Raw genomic sequence first — 22537 nt, 5'->3', positions numbered from 1 at the left:
CTATCTGTCTATATCAATCTATCTATATCTATATCTGTCTATTCATCTATCTATATCTATCTGTATCTATCTATATCTATCTGTCTATATCAATATTGTGAAATATTATTACCATTTAAAATGACACTTTTCTTCTGCAATGTAGTTTTTATAATAGATGTAAACGAAGGGCAAAGCTTTGCCTCTGCTAACTAACATTACAGTGTTGATGTAGTGTTTATAGCTTCAGTTAGACTGTTCATCGCCCATTAGGTAACTTATCCATGATTTTGTGATCGATTACTGTTGGTATTATTAATTTTTTCAACAAATATCATTATTAAATGGTGGACAACATTAAGACATTACAAGACTTTGTAAAAGGGCATAATAGGACCCCTTTAATTTCTTTCAACTTACTGACCCCATTTAGAATATGGAGGATGAAACTGTCAAATATGAATGATATATGCAATCTGTAAAAAGTCCACAGGGAGGTTTTAAGTTGAAAAAAAAAAACTGTATAAAATAGGCTACTTAAATAAGTAAAAGGTGCCACAATTAATTGTAGTAGAGATCACTTATATGTCTTTGCACTTATAAAAAGTATGATTTATACCTTGGAAATCTGAGTACAAAACAATTATTCCTTTTCAGCAGTACTAAAGTACAAAGTATGAAGTACAGTTACTCACGCACGTCACTTCTGCGTATAATATAAAGTACAATATTTATGACTAAACACTGATTTGTGGTTCGTTTACAAAGACGGTGTGGAAAAGCTAATTTTGAAAGGCTATATTTACAAAGAGTGGTTTATAAATCCATCGTAAAGCAACAGTGTGGAAATACAGGAGGCTACAATTTTCATTTGAATGTTGAGCTACTACAAGACGCGTGTTATAGACTATAGTCATACCCTCAAAATAGCAGCACACTAAAATAGACTGACACACACTTGTTCTCCTCGAACACTTGTTAACAGCTGGAGAACTTCTGCTTGAACACGCGCTCCTACACCCTTTCTGTCTTAGACTAATCTTATCTGTCAGTTTATGGAGGACTGTGGACTCTCACACACTCAGACCACAGTCCCTGGATCTCTCACACACTTACGGTCAAGCTCACAATGGCATGTGTTTGGAAAGTTGTCCTTCTCAACATCTTCATTGTCTCTGGTAGAAGTAACGTGTTGACAGGTATGTCTCCCAAAGTTTTACGGGTTAGATTTAACACCCGCGCACTGCACTTATTTTAAGTGACAGGTTGTTTGTTGAAGAGCAAAGCTTTCGGCAGTGCTTTACCATTATGAGTTTATTCGAGTTTATAATGTTTTTAACGAGGGAAAATAAAGCAGATTTTAAGGCGGACGCACTGAACACTTGAACTTGGTTATGCAACAACTGATACTACAATACAGTTCAGTGGTAGAATTATATTACGATTAAAAATCAATACAAAAAATTGACAGAATGTATCTCACGAGCATGCTGCAAGCACAATATGTGGTCAACATTATTTCATATATTATGTTAACTATTTTTTTAGGGCTGTCAAATGATTAATCACGATTAATCACATCCAAAATAAAAGTTTGTGTTTATAATTATATATATATATATATATATATATATATATATATATATATATATAAATACACAACACATGCATGTATAGAAAAAAAATATTATTTACATGTACAATATTTATATTTATATATAATATAAATTATACAGTATATACTATATATACACTGTAAAAAAATATTGTTGGTTTAACTTAAAAAAATAAGTAACCTGGTTGCCTTAAAATTTTAAGTTAATTGAAATAGAAAAAAGTGAGTTAATACAATGAAGGAGATTGATTTAATCATCAGAAACTCAAAATAATAAGTTATCTGAAGTAAATAAATTATTTAAGTTGATTTGACAAAAGAAAAAATGTTGTGATAACAAATCTTGAAAATATTTTTTTACAGTGTATACGTGAAAATATTTTTTAAATCTATACATGCATGTGTGTGTATTTATATATATAAAAATTAATTATACAGAGTGCACCCACATATATTATGTAAACACAAACTTTTATTTTGGATGTGATTGATTAATAATTTGACAGCCCTAATTTTTTCTTAATTAAATTATTTGATTTTTTATTATTTAAAAAAATGATTGCAAAATTATTAATTTATTTACTTTTTACACTAGTGGACAAAAGTGATATGCAGCCTAGGAAAATGTATCAAATATTATTAAAAATATGTTAAATATTTTGTAATGATATTGCATAGTTGTGCCTGCAGTGCAGTCGATTGTTTGTGATAATGGCGCATTGAAACATGGCAAATGGCAAAATTTCCCAGATCATAAAGTTTTTCCCCATTCCCCAAAGATGTACAAGACATTGAAACCTAAATTGGGGTAAACAGTCATCCCAAAAAACTATATATTTAAAATAAGATCAGTACTAAATGTATGCTCAATATATCCCCAGATATCTTGTAGATGCTCAATATTTCCCCAGCATGATTATTATATCTCTGATGATTATGCACTTGTTTGCCACAGGTCGTTTTTGGCACATCTCAGACCTCCATTGGGATCCCTCTTATGATGTAGGGAGTAGCGCGGCATCAAAATGCGCATCTAGTGGAGGCCGTCCGACCCCAAATGCGGGAATATATGGGGATTATTCCTGTGACTCCCCATGGACTCTGATAAACTCCTCAGTGCACGCCATGAGAGAGATCCTGCCGGACCCGGACTTCATCTTTTGGACGGGGTATGAGCCGTGCCCTTAAACTCACGCGACTCGACTGATGTATTTAAACCGCAAGTTTACATCACCTTGATTCCCTTGGAAAAAAAAAATACGATTTTTCCATTGGCTTCTGGATTATTGCAGAAACCAACAAAAGTTTAGTTCATTATGATGCCTCGAATCGGCAGAAGTCAAAAGCTAAACGCAAGCTCTAAAGGCCAATTTATACTTGTGCGTAGGGTGCGCGCAGTAGGTACGGCGTATAGCATACGCACAGACGCGTACCATACCGCGTACTCTTCGCCGTAGCGTGACGCCCACCTCCTCAAAAATGTAACTACACGGACCGCAAGATCTGTGATTGGTCGGCTTGGTAGCATCGCATTTCCTCCTACGCATTTCCACACGTACCATCTCCTCCGACGTCTTCTCTCATTTCTGCCTTTTAGTTTTAGTAATTTCACTAAAATTAAGTGTTTTTCCACCTCAAGAAGCTCCAACTCCAACATGATCCGCTCTCTTTCATTCACCATTGCTTGCAGTAATCTAGCAGCGAGGAATCTAAACACAGTGGAACATTAAAACCCTCCGCCGCCAACTAGCGTTTCGGAGCAGTACTGCAGAGCAACCAATACCTGAACGCAGAAGTATAAATGCTCACCACGGCGTCGTCTACGTGTGTAGCCTACGCCGTACCCTCGACGCATACATTTGAAATAACGAACTTGAGCACGCAAAAGACGCGATATGTGAACAGGCCCTTAAGATGCAACTCCTTTCTACAAAAACATGTCATCCCTGCAGAACTCATTCAGTTTTTACTGATTTTTAATAGATTTTCAACACCATTGGCCCTATCATACGCCCGGCCTGACGCAAGTGTGTTTTGCTAGTTTCAGCCTGACAGTTTTCATTTTCAACCCCTGCGCCAAGTTGTTTAAAGGGGGGTGAAATACTCCGTTTCAGTCAATCTCATGTTAATCTTGAGTACCTATCGAGTAATACTGCATCCATCATATCTCCAAAAAGTCTTTAGTTTTATTATATTTATAAAAGAAAGATAGGCTGTACGAGTCTTTCCGGAAAAAGCCGAATGGGTGGAGGCGTGCCGTGTGGGCGGAGCTAAATAATCACGAGCACGCGAAGCTTTAACGTTGAGAGCGTCTGGAAGCTTTGACATCCTAGAACAAACAATGGCTAACAATCAAATTTGAACAGAGTATTTTCAGAACGGAAATACTCAATCGAACGTACAACTTCATTTTTGAAACTTTGTCCATGTTTAGCATAGGAATCCAACTCTTTAACAGTGTAAAGAACTTACTATGCATGAAATAGCATTCCCCCCCCCCCCCCCCTTTAAATAGCAAATGCATTTGCGCCCATCTGTTCCCCCATGGGCTGCTGGTCTGAGAACGAGGTCGGTGTGTTCAGGCGCATTGATGGAGCGTTGCTATTTTGAGGAACTGAGATAGACTGAGCCGTTGACCAAATGAAACTTCATGGTCTACCGTATAAGTCTGGGACTGGGAAATGAGACTCTGATTGGTTTATTTCACGAAACGTCCAAAACACACCCATCATTCATTAAGGGAACAGGGACAACTCTTTTAGACCATGCGCCGGGAGCGCCGACCATTTTTCCCGTCATTAAACAAGCAAAAGTGGATTCGGATACGCCATAAGTGCACTTGCGCCACGTGCTTTAGACCATAAATTTCAGGCCAAAGGCAAAAAGCAAAGTTTTGGATGCAAAATAAAATGTGTATGCATGTAAAATGATTCTAGAAAGAGAAAATCAGCCAACAAGGGTCTAGTATACACAACGTATAGTGTATGATGCAATCCCCTAATGTTATTGGGGGAAATAACTTAAATGAAGAACGAGTTAGGGTCTCAAAGTGTCTCAAACTTATGTACTTTCCTCTGACTGATCTGTTTTCCACAGAGATGATACGCCTCATGTGCCCGATGAGCAGCTGGGAGAGGAACCCGTCCTGAGGATAATCGGCAACCTCACCCACATCATACAATCTGTCTTTCCTAGTATGCGTTTCATTAGGCCTATATAACTGCTAGTTTTTGTTTTTTGGGGGGGTTAATGAAATTCATTGTACATCTGTATCTCTTTAGAAACCAAGGTGTATTCTGCGATGGGAAATCATGACTACCATCCAAAGAGTCAAATGCCTCCAGAAAAGAACAGGATTTATGAGCAAACAGCAAACCTGTGGCACGACTGGCTGCACAACGCCTCCAAAGAAACCTTTAAAACTGGTACACACTAAAGCAGCTCTTTATCACCAATATATGGACACAAAAATAGACCATACGACCAGTTTGGTTAAAGAGGGGTGTTATATTTTATTATATTGTATGTTGGGTATTGCCCCACTGAATGCCGATTCTTTATTGTGCTTCAGTACTCTGATCAAGGAGTAGGAGTCATCAGATATTTTCCACCTTTTATTTCTGTGCAGGTTTTCACCATTAAAACATATGAGCTATGCTTTGGAGGTAGTTTCTGCAATAAACAAATAAACAAACATAAATACCTAAATGTTAATCATACATACTCGCATAGAGTTGTGATGAATGGCACATTAACAATTAAACACTTTTAACAGTTCTCTCTCTTTAGCATAACAGAAATAAGCAAACAGAAGAGCATATAAAACTTAAGCTATATTATACAGCGTCCTCATAGTATTAAAGTATAATGAGTATAATATCTTATGCATAAACATAACTAAACGAGATATATGCAACAATATCCAGATTAGCCATAAAACTATCGGCACTTCCACGTGCGTCTCACGCGACAAACTAATGTACATAAAGATCGCGAAACACCCGCAGCTTACAGACTTAATGTTAAAGATAATCCCAACAGAATTAACATTCAATATTATAAATATAAAGTCAGGAAATGAACTTACTTCGTCAAGAACTTTGAGATGGTCCTCACTGCGGAACATGAAATCCATGGGGAGGAGTCGGATCCAGATCCAACTCCTCCCACCTTACATACACCTAAACCTAACCAACTCCGCCCCCTGATCCCTAAACCCACCCCTAATCCCTAAACCCAACCCTAATCTTACCCATCTCCACCCCTTGGATCGTGATCCGACTCCTCCCCGTGGATCTCATGTTCTGCATTGAGGTGCTACTGAGAACTTTCCCTGCACTCAGAAATACTGCACGGCTGGAAAAACGCGTCATACTCTGACCGCGCTGTATGCGCAACTTAACCCTGTCACTTCCGGTCAAACAGCGTCCACCCAAATTGCGTACTACCTACATCCCACATACTAAGTATTCTACATACACTCTGTAAATATAAACTACAGCAGTAGATAATACTTAAACCCAGATAAAGAATTCACAACATTGTAAATGTTAACACTTTACAATAAGGTCCAACACTGACACTGAGCAATTCATTGGTATTTGTCATGTTAGTTCATGTTAGCTCAGGTCCATTAAAGGAGTAGTTCACTTTTAAAAAAACTTTTTCTGATAATTTACACACCCCCATGTCTTCCAAGATGTCCATGTCTTTCTTTCTTCAGTCGAAAAGAAATTAAGGTTTTTGATGAAAACATTCCAGGATTTTTCTCCATGTAATGGACTTCAATGGGAACCAAACGGTTCAATGTCCAAAAGTTTCAGAGTTTCAGTGCAAACTGTTCAAAGGGCTTTAAACGACACCAGACGATGAATAAGGGTCTTATCAAGCGAAACGATCGGTTTTCAAAATCTTTTTTCGAGTCAACCCGTATATTTCTTTCGTTGAATGAACCAAATGACACGGAAAAAGATTCATTCATTTTGCTGAACGAGTTCGAACAGGAGAGTCACGAACGCGCATCACAGAACAGAGCAAGGCAACCATTTGAGCTTATAAAACTTAAAACTTTGTTATTTATTTTTGAAATGGCCGATCGTTTCACTAGATAAGACCCTTTATTCATCGTCTGGAATCGTTTAAAGCCCTTTGAACAGTTTGCACTGAAACTGTCTTTTGGACCTTGAATTCCATTATATGGAGAAAATCCTGGAATGTTTTCATCAAAAACCTTAATTTCTTTTCGACTGATGAAAGAAAGACGTGGATATCTTGGATGGCATGGGGGGAGTAAATTATCAGCAAAAGGTTTTTTAAATGTGAACTACTACTTTAAGAATATTATGCATTGGCAAATGCTGAAATTAACATTAACTTTAATTAGTAAATGTATTTATTCATTGTTAACAAATGGAACCATAAAGTGATTGGGAAGTGTTACCGTAAATTGTGATATCGCTTTAAAGAATGCCATATAACTATGCTAGTTCATTTCTGTCCTTCACAGGAGGATATTACACAGAAAACTTGCTGAATCAAACCGGCTTCAGAGTCATGGTGCTCAACACCAACCTCTATTACGACCAGAACAAACTGACAGAAAACATCCAAGACCCTGCAGACCAGTTCAGGTGGGCTCATCGAGTGCTTCAGGACGCTGCCAAAAATCATGAGAAGGTCACTATATACATACATACAGTATATATAGAGTGAGGGAGCTCAACCTCCAGTATTGTGTGATTCTTTGTTGTGCTTTACCCAGGTTTACATCATCGGCCACGTCCCTCCAGGGGTTTTTGAGAAGAAGCGAGATAAGGCCTGGTTCAGAAAGGAGTTTAATAAGCTGTACATCGACCTCATACAGAAGCACAGCGCTGTTATCCTGGGCCAGTTCTTCGGCCATCACCACACCGACAGCTTCCGCATGTTCTACAGCTCCAACGGTACCGCAATTATGCTATATTTTCTGCAGCTTTTCAGTAGAGCCAGACCGATATATCGGCAGGCCGATATTATCGGCCGATATTAGGCATTTTCCAAACTATCGGTATCGGCAGTTATAATGGCCGATAAATGAATATTTAAAAAATAAAATAAAAACGGACACACGCTTGAACATGTCATGAGTGTTGGAGTTGTATAGTTTGTCCACCAGAGGGCACTCTACACCGTTCCTGTTGGTCACGACACATAGATTGCTTGAATAGCAATTAAAAGAACATCCCCATCAGTTCTCTCAACTCAAATAAGCATGACAAAATTTGTGACTATCGTGTCCAGTTTTGCTGCTGTTAAATAAGCCGAGAATGAAGCGTTACGTTACGTTGTTACAGTGTAGTTGACTGACTGTCCTTTTAACTTTTGACAATGTGACTGAAGTATTTCTTTAATAGCACGTGACAGTTATAGCAATGAATCGTATCATCTCTCCTTGGCCTGTTATATTGAAAAAGTATGTTTTACCATTGCAGTATGACGTTATCCATTGCTAAATTATGGCTCATCATCATATAGCCACTATCATCAGTCTGTTCTGTTGTGACAATAAAAGATTTAAAAAGTTTCTTTTTAAAATGCATTATCATATTATTTTAGTTAAAACTCATAAACAACTACAAATAACTAAGGTTAGGGAAATCTGTTAATGTTTCGTTGCGCATTTCTGAAATAAAAAAAAATAAATTAAAAATATCGGCCGATATATCGGATTTTAAAACCAACAAATATTTATTTGTATCGTATCAGCCTAAAAAATCTTTTATCGGTCGGGCTCTACTTCTTAGACAAATTGGCCATGAGCAATGCATTTTTCTCCCCTTTACTATCCATGCATCATTTTAGTTTTTCTGGCCAGAGTTGCATTTGGCTTGTACACTAGACACTAAAGATATTATGGACTATGTTGTGTTATGGACCATGCAATCGAAGAACCATTTTTGGTCCCCAAAATAGCTTTTAGTGATCTCTTCTTAAAATAACCTTTTTTTATTCTTAGAGTAAATAACATTTTAGTAATCGAAAGAACCTGTTGTTGAATGGAAAGTTTGCATGGGTGTTAAATGTTCTTATTGAAACCATTGAAGTCGATAAAGTACCTTTTAAGGAGCGAGTATATAAGTATTATGCCATGGCTACTTTCAATGGAGTCCTGAGATAAACTGCATAAGGGTGGGCGATGTGATGGAAATATTTAACCCTGTCATTTATATGCAACACTTAATCATGTTAGTGATGCACATTGCCAAATAGTAATAGACTTGTCATTTCACCATTTTTTTATAAACCGAACAAAACCTCAAAAGTCTCATAGTTCTCGATAATATCACCACATAACACATTAATAACCAAAAATAAACAGCTAACCTCAACTGTTTGATAGATACATTGTCATAAAATAGGTATTTTATGTAGGTATTTTCAGAATCACTGAAGGAGAAAAGCGTAATTTTAAAACAAACACCGATCCCCATAATGGTGACTTTCAATTTATGTTTTTTAGGTTGTTGTTGTAAGTTTTACTCATTTTAAATGGTTAACTTTTAAGGAATTAATTTGATTAATTATTACTCAATTCTAATTTGTTACATTTAATTAATACATTTGCTTGTAATCTGTTACAACATTTTTTTGGTAACACTTTAGAATACGGTTCCTTCGTTAATGAATAACTACACAAGAACTAATGAGTAACACAATATTAACAATCTAGTAACTATTATTAACTAACAAGAAACTCTGATTAACGAACTAGTAAGTAATAGCGCACAGACGAAAGTGGTAGTTCACTATAAAGTAATCAATAACTACTATTTTTTTAATACTTCCCAGAGTACTACTGAAAATGTTTATTAACAATCTAGTAACTACTATTAACTAAAAGAAACTCGTATTAACGAATTAGTAAGTAATAGCTCACAGATGAAAGTGTTACTAGATACTTCTGTGGGAATTACTAATTATTTGGATTCGTATTATAAAGTGAAGATCATTGGAACTAACTAGTGTCAAGTGTTACTAAAGACATTTTCTAAAAGCATACTAAAGTCCACCAAAATTCTCAAACGTTTGCACAAATCATGACTAGATCATGTAGTAACACTTGAGTCATTACTAGTTAGTTCCAAGTTAGTTCTTTGATTAGATAAAGCATATTCATTTTTACAGTGTAGTATATTAAAAGTTGTATATTTAGCACATCCTACTTTATCAACGTATACTCATGTAAGCAATATGTATAGCAAATATAAACTTCTTGAAAATTTACAACCCCTGTAAATTTGACTTTAGGCTGCTTTTCAATATTTTTACACAGGATCTCCAATAAGTGCGATGTTCCTGACACCAGGCGTTACGCCCTGGATAACGACACTACCTGGTGTGAAAGATGGCGGAAATAACCCTGGGATTCGCATCTTTGAGTATGACACTAGAACACTGGAGATCAAGGTAAGATGATGAACAAGGGAAAAAATCTGTATTTATATGACAAACCTATATCTCACGACCAATTCGTACGAATTCGTACGAGTGATTCAAAAGTGGCTAATTCGTACTAATTCATACGACCTCACTCGTACAAATTTGTACGATTTGTCTAAACCCACGTGACGGTAATGTTTAGGGGTGGGGTCAGGGGTAGGTCATTCGTCATATTCATACGAATTGGCTAATTCGTAAAGTATGTACGATTTAGCAAAATCGTACTACCCTTACGAAAAAGAAGTTTATTCAAGTGTGCCATTAGTATACTTCTTTTAAACTAAAAATAAGAAAGTATACTTTCAGTTTATTTTTCCTGTACTTCTCAGAAGTATACTATGTATACTTCTCAGAAATATACTTCAAATTACACTTAAGTGTACTTGACTTATACTGAGAGAAAAGCAAGTATATTTGTCCTGTTCTTGTACTCAATCTTTTGATCCAGAAATACTTAAAAGTATAATTAAGTATTCAAAGTATACTTGTATAAGTATTACAGTAAAAAAGTAAACTACTAGTATACCCATAAATTCACTTGCAGTACACATGAGATACATAATTATGAACTAGTACTTACTGTTACACTTATAGTACACTTAAACATATACTTTTATGTACTAAAAGTGGGCCAATTTAGTCCCAAGCGGTAATAAAATAGTACACTTACAAGTTTACTACTAGTACATAGTGACATTAGTATAATTACTACATAATATATACTTAAAAATATACTTGAACATTACTTAAGTATACTACATAAAATGAACTTGAAATATACTTCTTTTTCGTATTGTTACGAATTAGCCACCTCGTAAAATTCGTACGAATTCCCATTTATTCAGACACACAACCTTCAATTTCTCACATTATCTCAGTTTATTCGCTATAGTTTAGGAAATGGTGATATTATGAGCAGAACTCAGTGGATATTTGACTGGTTTTATCCGTCCTTCTGTTCGACTCTCACACTCTCACAATTATGTTGAATATCTGTCAGATGTTAAATTTAACTACACAATTAGATAATACCAGTTTAGCTCAACCAGTGACCAAGCAATGCTTCATGTTGTTCAGTTTGTGTGTAAAAAGAGCATAGCAATTACAGTAAACACACTGAAGAAAACATGATCAGCTCAAAGTGTCTGAATAACTTTTGGTCCCAAATTAGTTTAAATGTGGTAGTCGAGTAATATGTCACAGTTTACTTTATTTTGCTCTCCTCACTTAACTTTAAATTAGTGTCCACCTGAACACACTAGTGAAAAATATAAAAAATCATATCTGGTGTGTAAATCATTTTTGGTTTGTATGACAAACTTTCAACATATTTACACTTCTGTTCCTGGTGTTTTGCGTTCCTAAAGGATATTGTCACCTACTACCTGAACTTGACGCACGCAAACATGGCGCGAGCGCGCTGGGAGAAGGAGTACCGCCTGACGGAGGCGTTTCGGGTGCCGGACGCCTCTCCTGCCTCGATGCACCGCGTGATGGAGCGCATCGCCAGCGACCCGTGCTCTCTGCAGAAGTACTTCGAGTTTAACTCGGTGGGTTACGACCTGACAGAGTGCCACGCCGACTGCCGCGTCGATCACGTGTGCGCGGTGAGAGAGGTCGACTTCGAGGCTTACGAGCGCTGTGTGCTGAAGGAGGGAGGGTCATCCACGGCACCAGTGCTGTTCACTCTGCTTCTGTCTCTGATGATGAGTCTGCGGTGCTTCGACTGATCACAGAACAGCATCAGCGCCAGCTTAAAAGTCTCAATATAAGCAGTATTTAACGTAGCCAAAATGAATAACTTTAGTATTTGCAGTCAACATTTGAAGTGGATCAATAATACCTTTCATCAAAGTTAGACATGCATTTTGAACAATAGCCATCTTAGGACAACTTTGATGAACTTTTTTTGATACACTTCAAATGTTGACTACTTTATATATTTGGGGCCTGATTTACTAAACAGGGCAGATTAGCACGAGAGCATGATCCCATAAAAGTGTACATTTCTGAACGTGATTTACAGACAAATGAAAGATCACAGACACATCATTTCCATAATGACCAACACAATCCACCAAGACAGATCAAACTAGTGTCTGGTTGAAGATGTGCTTTTTTATGGGAGGTGAATAATGGTGCAAATACCAGTAAAGTGACGAGCGCAAACCCTGCCTTAAAAAAGTAAAAAAATAACCTTGTAAAAATACCCCTGCCTTTTCAGCCAAGCGCTCATTTTTTTTACTGCATGTCTTCACTAAATCCTTAAATCCCTAAAAACGGTAGTTTTTAACACTAAAAGAGGGTTTGCGCTGGAGCTGTTAGTAGATCTGGCCCTATCTATTATGATTTGCTTGTATTTATTGAACTGTCTAACCCTGAAATGAAAATGCTGGCATCAAATAGATTTGTGAAAAATTTCTAATTTTGGAACGAAAAAGAAATTTGGAAAGACATGAGAGTTTATCAAGTCAAGTATATTTATATAGCGCTTTTTACAATATAGATTGCATCAAAGCAGCTTCACAGTATCAATCAAAACATAATAACAATGTTCATTTCTTAGTGGAAAAACATCCATGTTTGGTAGAGCTGATCAGGGTTATTACTGATTAGTTCATTAATTTGAAAATTCCCAACTGAGCAAGCCAAAGGCAACAGTGGCAAGGAACCGAAAAACTCCATCAAGTGACCTAAAGGTGTCCAAAAAACTCCATCAGTTGACCCAATGGTGTCCTAAAACTCCATCAAGTGACCCAATGGTGTCTTAAAAATCCATCAAGTGACCTAAAGGTGTCCTAAAACTCCATCAGGTGACCTAAAGGTGTCCAAAAAACTCCATTAGGTGACCCAATGGTGTCCAAAAACTCCATCAAGTGTCCAAAAACTCCATCAAGTGACCTAAAGGTGTCCTAAAACTCCATCAGGTGACCTAAAGGTGTCCTAAAACTCCATCAAGTGTCCTAAAACTCCATCAAGTGACCTAAAGGTGTCCTAAAACTCCATCAAGTGACCTAAAACTCCATCAAGTGACCTAAAGGTGTCCTAAAACTCCATCAAGTGTCCTAAAACTCCATCAAGTGACCTAAAGGTGTCCTAAAACTCCATCAAGTGTCCTAAAACTCCATCAAGTGACCTAAAGGTGTCATAAAACTCCATCAGGTGACCTAAAGGTGTCCTAAAACTCCATCAGGTGACCTAAAGGTGTCCCAAAACTCCATCAAGTGACCTAAAGGTGTCCTAAAACTCCATCAGGTGACCCAATGGTGTCCTAAAACTACATCAAGTGACCTAAGGGTGTCCTAAAACTCCATCAAGTGACCTAAGGGTGTCCTAAAACTCCATCAGGTGACCCAATGGTGTCCTAAAGTTCCATCAAGTGACCTAAGGGTGTCCTAAAACTCCATCAAGTGACCTAAGGGTGTCCTAAAACTCCATCAGGTGACCCAATGGTGTCCTAAAGTTCCATCAAGTGACCTAAGGGTGTCCTAAAACTCCATCAAGTGACCTAAGGGTGTCCTAAAACTCCATCAAGTGACCTAAGGGTGTCCTAAAACTCCATCAGGTGACCCAATGGTGTCCTAAAGTTCCATCAAGTGACCTAAGGGTGTCCGAACTCCATCAGGTGACCCAATGGTGTCCTAAAACTCCATCCGGTGACCCAGTGGTGTCCTAAAACTTCATCAAGTGACCCAGTGTTGTCCTAAAACTCCATCAGGTGACCCAATGGTGTCCTAAAACTCCATCAGGTGACCCAATGGTGTCCTAAAACTTCATCAAGTGACCCAGTGTTGTCCTAAAACTCCATCAGGTGACCCAATGGTGTCCTAAAACTTCATCAAGTGACCCAGTGTTGTCCTAAAACTCCATCAGGTGACCCAATGGTGTCCTAAAACTCCATCAAGTGACCTAAGGGTGTCCTAAAACTCCATCAGGTGACCCAATGGTGTCCTAAAACTCCATCAGGTGACCCGAAGGTGTCCTAAAACTCCATCAAGTGACCTATGGGTGTCCTAAAACTCCATCAGGTGACCCAATGGTGTCCTAAAAATCCATCAGGTGACCCAATGGTGTCCTAAAGTTCCATCAAGTGACCTAAGGGTGTCCTAAAACTCCATCAAGTAACCTAAGGGTGTCCGAAACTCCATCAGGTGACTCAATGGTGTCCTAAAACTCCATCAGGTGACCCAATGGTGTCCTAAAACTCCATCAGGTGACCCAGTGTTGTCCTAAAACTCCATCAGGTGACCCAATGGTGTCCTAAAACTCCATCAGGTGACCTAAAGGTGTCCAAAAACTGCATCAGGTGACCCGAGGGTGTCCTAAAACTCCATCAGGTGACCCAATGATGTCCTAAAACTCCATCAAGTGACCCAATGGTGTCCTAAAACTCCATCAGATGACCCAATGCAGAAATAAAACCTTGGGAGAACCCAGGCTCAGTCGGGGGCCAGTTCTCCTCTGGCGTTCATGAACTAGAGGCCGGATTTACAGTAACTGTAAGGTAAAACTGTATATGAATGTCTCTAAACAGACTTTAAACGTGAACCTGTGATAACGTTGATGGCGCTCGCATGTGCATTAAGAATTGATTATATAGTTATGTGCGTATTTTTGTAAATCCCTACAAAACCATGCCTGAACAAACTACTTGTCTATAAATTTGATACAGAATTTAGTTTTATTTTATCTTTCTTATTATATATTTGATAAATGACAGAATTTTAATTTTTGGGTGAACTATCCCTTTAAAGTTGGCATGAAACGGAAGTTGTAATAGTCTTTTCTTCTCTGTTGTGCTGCAGGTATGATGTATTTCTTTAGGCCAAAATCCGGAAATTGCATTACATTTTAGCACTTTTGTTTCAATTGTCCTTTTTTTTTTTGTGGTGGACACAAGCGCAAGATATTTCCACATTTTATTCTATGACATATAATACATCAGTAACACCTTGTGTTTTTTATAAAGCTTTTACTTTTTAAAAAGGCAAAAGCAGTAGTGATCAAGTGTCTAAATGGGACTTAAGCTTGTCGTGTTGTGTGGAGTTAATTTTTGAATTGTAAGTATCATAAACTTTTATTGATCACAGAGCTTTTTTTTGTTGTAGTAATTATTAAAAAGCAAATTGTGTGACAGAACCAGTGTGTTGCGAACTTAGGGGTCGGCTTATACAAACACATATCACTGCATCAAACTATTGTGACGTATGTCAGAGTTAAACAACTTCTGGATCAAGAACAAATGTAGGCGGGGCTTGATTTTTTCCACATGGAATTATTGATTGGATGGTTGTGGTTTGCTATTGGTGGATCTCATGATGTGAGTGACAGGTTGACCCGCCCTCGTCATCAGAAAAGAGATGTTGAATTGTCAATTGTGATTCTCTAAGTTGATGACTTTAGGATCGACTGTAGTTCACACTGTCTGTCAGTAACTTATATTGCAACACTTTTTCTTTTACTATTTTGTATGAGTTGTCTATGCCCACATATAACAGAAACTTTTTTTTATTATGCATGGAAGACTGCCAAAAATGATAAATGTTTGATTTTTCTTCTTCGTAATGTGAATGATGAATGACAATTACTTTCCAAAATATAAATGTTTTTTTTTTGGCATACAAATACATGGATGCAAACACAGCTAGTCACTCCAGCAAAAAAAAAAAAAAATCACTTTCAATGTGAACAAGATACTGGTGTTAAAAACATAAAATGCTTCAATCTGTGTAATGTCAATAAAAGCCAAAGAGAACACTCAGTTTTAGCAAACACTTCATATTAACAATCTGTTGTACTAATCAATATTACAAAAAAATGTTGCATCTCTATTTCATTGTCATAATTGATAATTATTTTATTGTGTGTATTTTTAACATTTGAGGATTTACATGTTTAAGCATAACCGGACAAGATGCTCAAGATGAAATAAATGACAAATACACACATATTTCAGCTTATGTGTGGTTATCAGTGTGGTTATCCTTATAAACGTAAACTGGTGTCTGACATACTGATAATCTTTATTATGCTCATAAAAGATAAGTATACAGTAAAAGTCTGATAAAGCTCACCGGACTTTGATGTCACATTTATTGTATGTGTGTTTGAATTGAGGAAACGTGACAAGAGGGATCACATAACAAACACTTGTTTGGTGGACACATACGGCTTCATGGCATTCTCAAGGGCTTTTCCGAAGTCTTGGAGCCTGACTTCAGCGCAAGCCGGAGCCGACAGCTTCCCCGCGCGGATGAGGACGCACAGTTCATCCAGCATGTTTCGTAAGGCGTCTTCATCTATCACAGGAGGCCAAAGGTGTTAACGAGTATTTTAGATTAAACTCTACATACACTCACCTAAAGGATTATTAGGAACGCCATACTAATACTGTGTTTGACCCCCTTTCACCTTCAGAACTGCCTTAATTCTACATGGCATTGATTCAACAAGGCGCTGAAAGTATTTTTTAGAAATGTCAGCCCATATTGATAGGACAGCATCTTGCAGTTGATGGAGATTTGTGGGATGCACATCCAGGGCACGAAGCTCCCGTTCCACCACATCCCAAAGGTGCTCTATTGGGTTGAGATCTGGTGACTGTGGGGGCCATTTTAGTACAGTCAACTCATTGTCGTGTTCAAGAAACCAATTTGAAATGATTCATGGTGCATTATCCTGCTGCAAGTAGCCATCAGAGGATGGGGACATGGTGGCCATAAAGGGATGGACATGGTCAGAAACAATGCTCAGGTAGGCCGTGGCATTTAAACGATGCCCAATTGGCACTAAGGGGCCTAAAGTGTGCCAAGAAAACATCCCGACACCATTACACCACCACCACCACCCTGCTCAGTGGGAACAAGGCATGATGGATCCTTGTTCTCATTCTGACTCTACCATCTGAATGTCTCAACAGAAATCGAGACTCATCAGACCAGGCAACATTTTTCCAGTCTTCAACTGTCCAATTTTGGTGAGCTCTTGCAAACTGTAGCCTCTTTTTCCTATTTGTAGTGGAGATGAGTGGTACCTGGTTGGGTCTTCTGCTGTTGTAGCCCATCCGCCTCAAGGTTGTGTGTGTTGTGTCTTCTTCACAAATGCTTTGCTGCATACCTCAGTTGTAACGAGTGGTTATTTCAGTCAAAGTTGCTCTTCTATCAGCTTGAATCAGTCGGCCCATTCTCCTCTGACCTCTCGCATCAACAAGGCATTTTCCCCCACAGGACTGCCGCATACTGGATGTTTTTCCCTTTTCACACCATTTGTTGTAAACCCTAGAAATGGTTGTGCGTGAAAATCCCAGTAACTGAGCAGATTGTGAAATACTCTGACACCAACAACCATGCCACACTCAAAATTGCTTAAATCTCCTTTCTTTCCCATTCTGACATTCAGTTTGGAGTTCAGGAGATTGTCTTGACCAGGACCACACCCCTAAATGCATTGAAGAAACTGCCATGTGATTGGTTGATTAGATAATTGCATTAATGAGAAATTGAACAGGTGTTCCTAATAATCCTTTAGGTGAGTGTAGGTCCTCCTCACACAACAACTCAACTCAAGAAAGACTTTTTCTGGGGGAAACTCACCATGTTTGTTCTCTCTCTTCCATTGGGTCACCCAAAAACCTCTTATTTTCACATCTTTAAAGATCAGTGCACTCTAAAGAAAGAATAATGCTTATGTAGACCACATTCTATCTATATAATTCTATAAAGCCAGATATCGAGGTTCATAAGTCACACTCACCACTGGGACAGTGACTGGTTGTTTGGCCATCCCACCGTAGGTCACCATAGTCCCTCCACTTCTGAAGAACACACAGAAGACTGAACACACACTGCTTATCAAAGGTCCCGTTTACATCCTATTAAGCCTTTTGACATTCAGCTCAGTGTTTCTGAACTCCTGAATCGCCTCTACTGTAGCCTTGAGTTTCTTCCGGGAACGAACACGCCACAATATTCCTCATTATAATAATTAATATGCAAAATAAAAGGGGCGGGGCCTGTTTGAGTTAGTTAGTAGTGTGTTAAACTGGCGTTTATGGAAAGGGGCGGGACATTTCCCAATCACAACACACTGCTCCAGCCGACCAAATGGACTCTATTGACCTCTTTAAAGCTCAGGCTAAAACTGATCTGTTAAGAATAGCTTTTAGTGACGTGATTATTTGATAATATGTTTGATCTGTACATTTGTGTTTTTGCATAGCTTTACTGACCAGCTTTTAAGCAATAGCTATTATTGTGGTTATTTTCAGTAGTTTTTGTATTTAAATTTCGAGTTTTTAAACATAATATAATATAATATAATATAATGGTGAAACTCGAAAAAGTAGAATACCGTGCAAAAGTTCATTTATTTCAGTAATTCAACTTAAAAGGTGAAACTAATATATTATATAGACTCATTACATACATCCAAAGTGAGATATTTCAAGCCTTTATTTGTTATAATTTTGATGATTATGGCTTACAGTTTATGAAAACCTTTTCACAATATTCTAATTTTGACTTGGTTTTCATAAGCTGTAATCCATAATCATCAAAATTACAACAAATAAACACTTGAAATATCTCACTTTGCAAGTAATAAGTCTATATAATATATTAGTTTCACCAATATAAATGAAATTTTTCATGATATTCACATTTTTCGAATTTCACCTGTAATATAATATAATATAATATAATATAATATAATATAATATAATATAATATAATATAATATAATATAATATAATTTAATATAATATAATATAATATAATATAATATAATATAATATAATATAATATAATATAATATAATTAGGGCTGTGCAAAAATTAATTGCGATTAATCGCATCCAAAATAAAAGTCTGTGTTTACGTAATATATTTGTGTGTGCTTTATATAATAATTTTGTATATATAAATACACACACAAGCATTTATATATTTAAGAAAATGTGTTATTCATATATAAAATATGTATATAATATAGATTATGCATTTATATATATATATATATAATATATATATATACAGAATATAAGCGCAAATAATTCTTAAATATATACATGCATGTGTGTGTATTTATATATATAAAATAATTATATACAGCACACACAAATATATTATGTAAACACAGACTTTTATTTTGGATGCAATTAATCGCAATTAATTTTTGCACAGCCCTAAATATAATATATTATAATATAATATAATATAATATAATATAATATAATATAATATAATATAATATAATATAATATAATATAATATAATGGCCTGTTGGAAGTTACTTTTGCATGCTTTAGAATATATATATATATATATATACTGTATATATATATATATATATATATATATTTAATCTCTATGGGTAAAATGACTGAAAAAAACACCTGTGCAACGAAGGCTGCTGCAGAAGTAGGTGGACACTGTTGTAGATTGTGTTTCGATAACTTACTGTAAAAGACGTAACAGCTCTGTGGCGCTCTTTCCTCCAACTCCATTCAGAGCCAGTTTCGGTCGAGGACACGACTGTTAAAAACAAACGCTGAACATGATCAAGACACAGAGTCTCTTTCAAGCTCCAGAATGCTTCAAACACACACATTGCACACACTGACCTGGAGAAGCTCCCTCGTCTCTGGCCGTCTCAGTTTCTCCTCTGTGATGACGTGAGTGGCTCCCAGTGCCGTCAGTGTGTCGGAGAGATGCTGCACGTCAGGCCTGGAACGGGGAACAAGCTGCTTTACACACTGACACACTCATCCCAGCATCCTCTCTGTTAAAGCAGACTGATGAAACTCAACATAAAGACAACATATGTTACCTCCAGACATTTCCAAGTGAAAGAGGATATTCAAACAGAGACTGTTTTATATTCCAGCAATTGGACTGAAGAGAAATATGCGAACGAAAAATGAACTAATCTTTTTTCGTGTCATTTGGATGATTCAATGAACAAAATGAACAAATTGACTCAGAAAATGAGTCATGAACAAGTTCAAACAGGAGAGTCACCAACGCGCATCACAGAACAGACCAAGGCGAGCATTTGAGCTTATAAAACTTAAACTTTTTTTTTTTTAAATGAGCGATCGTTTCGCTAGATAAGACCCTTATTCATTGTCTGGAATCGTTTAAAGCCCTTTGAACAGTTTGCACTGAAACTGTCATTTGGACCTTGAACCGTTTGGTCCCCATTGAAGTCCATTATATGGAGAAAATCCTGGAATGTTTTCATCAAAAACGTTAATTTCTTTTCGACTGAAGAAAGAATGACGATATTAACATGGAAATTAATAAATTATCAGCAAAAGTTTTTTTTAAAGTGAACTACCCCTTTAAGAAGACAGTGAACATCCTCGATGATGGGTTACCTGTCTCTGATGACATTGATGGTTCGAATCCCCTTCGCAGCCGCAATCTGAATAACAGCCTGTCCAACACCACTGTTAGCCGCGTTCTGGATCACCGTGTCTCCTAGAATACACCGTTAGACTTTGGTGAGTACAGTTGAGCACTGCCTACCTGAGGGAAATGCAAAATGAAAGAACCTGGTTTGAGCTCCTCGAAGTCTGTGAGCATCCTAAACGCCGTGCAGGGGTTGACTCCTAAAGTGGCAGCCGACAGTAGAGGAATGTCTTTCGGTAAACTCACGAGATCACCAGCGTTCACCACCGCAGCTGTTCTCCACGTACCTGCGCGGATCAATGCAGGGCTGTTAGAGATCTGCTGATGGGAACACCAGGCGTGTGAATGCACGTGTAATGTTCACCTAATCCAGCATCTCTAGGAATCACCCAGTCGCCGAGCTTGAGTATGGTCACCCGCTCTCCCAGCTCCATCACCTGACCCACGCCCTCATTGCCCCCCACCGCTGGGAGCTCTGGCAGGAGGGCATACGTTCCTGTTCAAACAACAAAAAGAAAGAAATATGCCATTATCCCAATCAATTTTCACTCTGCAATGCAATTAAATTACTTTTTCTAAAATTATTTAAACCTGTTGTAAGGAAGGATGCACGACAGCGAAATATGGCAAATGTACATATCGCGATATGCATTTCAATAGGCTACTTTGAAATGTCAAAATAATAGGTCAACGGCTCGACGCATTCAGCAGGGCATGGGCACTCGACTGTTAATATTTTCAATTTTGTTAGTAGTTTCAATTTTGATATTTTTAGGTCAAACCGTTCTGGTCTGTCAGTCATATAATGGAGGTTTATGGTCAGAGAAGTCCAAATTAAACATGATTTAATGACTAGTGAATGCAAGTTCACATTGATGGCCTAAGACACGAAACGAGCGGTTTGTGTGAGGAAGCAAACAGTATTTATATCTGTTTTTACCTCTTATAACCACAAAGCGCCCGCGCCCTCAGATCACTTGGACGTGGCTGTGGTAACAGAAGTTAAAAACAGATATAAATACTGTTTGTTTTCTCACTCAAACCACTCGTTTCGTGTCTTAGGCCATCAATGTGAACTTACATTTACTAGTCATTAAATCATGATTAATTTGGACTTCTCTGACCATAGGCCTCCATTATATGACAAGAACGGTTTGACCTAAAAATATCAAAATTGAAAATACTGTGGAAACAAAGACACCTACATCTTGGATGCCCTTGAGGTAAGCTAAAATATACCAAAAATTATTTTTTAAAGTGAACTATTAAGCGGAATAAACTGTGGAAAACTCCTCAATATTACAATGCAAGATCAAAACAGCCTTCATTTTCCTCGTTTTCTTTTTTTTTCTTTGCCCAAACAACCTGATTCTGAGCCAATGCATATGTAATGTTTTATTAATGCTTTGCTCTTGCCTTGAAGCATATTTAAATCCGAGGGGTTGATGGGAGCCGCCAGCATCTTCACCAGGACACACTCGGGTCCCACACGGGGCAGCTCCAATGACTCCAACCTGTCAATCATTCAGGACACGCAGGTCACTTTATACGTCAGTACAGTGTTATTATCTATGGATGTGACACGCTTACTGAACAACTTGTGAGGGCTCCCCGTGTTTTCTGTACACAAGTGCAGTGCTGTCTTTGACTGCAGACACAGAGAAGTGTTGTTTAATGAGGACAGCTCCATTTCGGATCGGTTCATTACATGAAACAGAACCTGGAGCCCGGTACACGTGACGCCCCCGAATTAAAAAAGATGTGACTCGCGATAGTTTCATTTTAAAGCTGTGATGTGTCCAAAATCAAGATGTCATCGTCTTGAAGCGTTTAAATAAGCACAAGAGAGCCCAAGTCCGTGTTTACTTTCATGTAAGTCGCCATGTTGTTACCATAAAGCCTGTAGTAAATGCGCCGTAAAATGAACGCTCTCCTCCTGGACTGTCCAATCATAAGCCAAGCCTGTGTTTTTAGTATCCTAAACGTCGTTCATTGGCCATCCTAGCCAGCGCCCATTTAGCAAAGCCATATGGCAAGCCTAGTTAGCATTTAACTGG

The 22537-nt window shown here is 37.6% G+C and overlaps 2 protein-coding genes across 3 annotated transcripts; one reads left to right on the top strand and one right to left on the bottom strand.

Annotated features, from left to right (window-relative positions):
* Window positions 1–935: 935 nt before the first annotated feature.
* On the top strand, window positions 936–12237 carry smpdl3b (sphingomyelin phosphodiesterase acid like 3B). The gene is made up of 8 exons (XM_039657268.2): window positions 936–1178; window positions 2550–2763; window positions 4691–4788; window positions 4876–5019; window positions 7101–7270; window positions 7356–7536; window positions 9906–10039; window positions 11440–12237. Exons 1-8 carry the CDS (start codon window positions 1109–1111, stop codon window positions 11800–11802), a joined length of 1374 nt encoding a protein of 457 aa, XP_039513202.2. The 5' UTR covers window positions 936–1108; the 3' UTR covers window positions 11803–12237.
* Window positions 12238–15347: 3110 nt separating this feature from the next.
* On the bottom strand, window positions 15348–22410 carry mecr (mitochondrial trans-2-enoyl-CoA reductase). Of its 2 annotated transcripts, none has more exons than XM_039657271.2 (10): window positions 22071–22410; window positions 21897–21994; window positions 20845–20976; window positions 20624–20767; window positions 20447–20549; window positions 19691–19793; window positions 19528–19601; window positions 17825–17882; window positions 17665–17737; window positions 15348–16371 (listed from the first exon to the last, which is right to left on the bottom strand). In XM_039657271.2, exons 1-10 carry the CDS (start codon window positions 22259–22261, stop codon window positions 16208–16210), a joined length of 1140 nt encoding a protein of 379 aa, XP_039513205.2. In that variant the 5' UTR covers window positions 22262–22410; the 3' UTR covers window positions 15348–16207. The 2 variants fall into 2 exon arrangements, with proteins under 2 accessions (XP_039513205.2, XP_039513203.2); XM_039657269.2 differs by having other exon boundaries at window positions 17825–17885; window positions 22071–22283.
* Window positions 22411–22537: the final 127 nt, after the last annotated feature.

The sequence above is a fragment of the Pimephales promelas genome, chromosome 12 (assembly GCF_988280905.1).
Source record: "Pimephales promelas chromosome 12, fPimPro1.hap1.1, whole genome shotgun sequence".
Taxonomy (NCBI): Eukaryota; Metazoa; Chordata; class Actinopteri; order Cypriniformes; family Leuciscidae; genus Pimephales; species Pimephales promelas.
Note: the sequence above shows the minus strand (reverse complement) of the source record. Positions and strands in the feature narration are given on the sequence as shown.

Excerpts from the sequence above, each read along its gene's own strand:
- mecr (XM_039657269.2), bottom strand. The coding sequence starts at position 22,261 with ATGAAACTATCGCGAGTCACATCTTTTTTAATTCGGGGGCGTCACGTG. Across the intron at positions 21,995-22,070 it reads GAGCCCTCACAAGTTGTTCA|GTTGGAGTCATTGGAGCTGC; the intron begins GTAAGCGTGTCA and ends AATGATTGACAG. Across the intron at positions 20,977-21,896 it reads GGATTTAAATATGCTTCAAG|GAACGTATGCCCTCCTGCCA; the intron begins GCAAGAGCAAAG and ends TTGTTTGAACAG.
- smpdl3b (XM_039657268.2), top strand. The coding sequence starts at position 1,109 with ATGGCATGTGTTTGGAAAGTTGTCCTTCTCAACATCTTCATTGTCTCT. Across the intron at positions 4,789-4,875 it reads CATACAATCTGTCTTTCCTA|AAACCAAGGTGTATTCTGCG; the intron begins GTATGCGTTTCA and ends GTATCTCTTTAG. Across the intron at positions 5,020-7,100 it reads CAAAGAAACCTTTAAAACTG|GAGGATATTACACAGAAAAC; the intron begins GTACACACTAAA and ends TGTCCTTCACAG.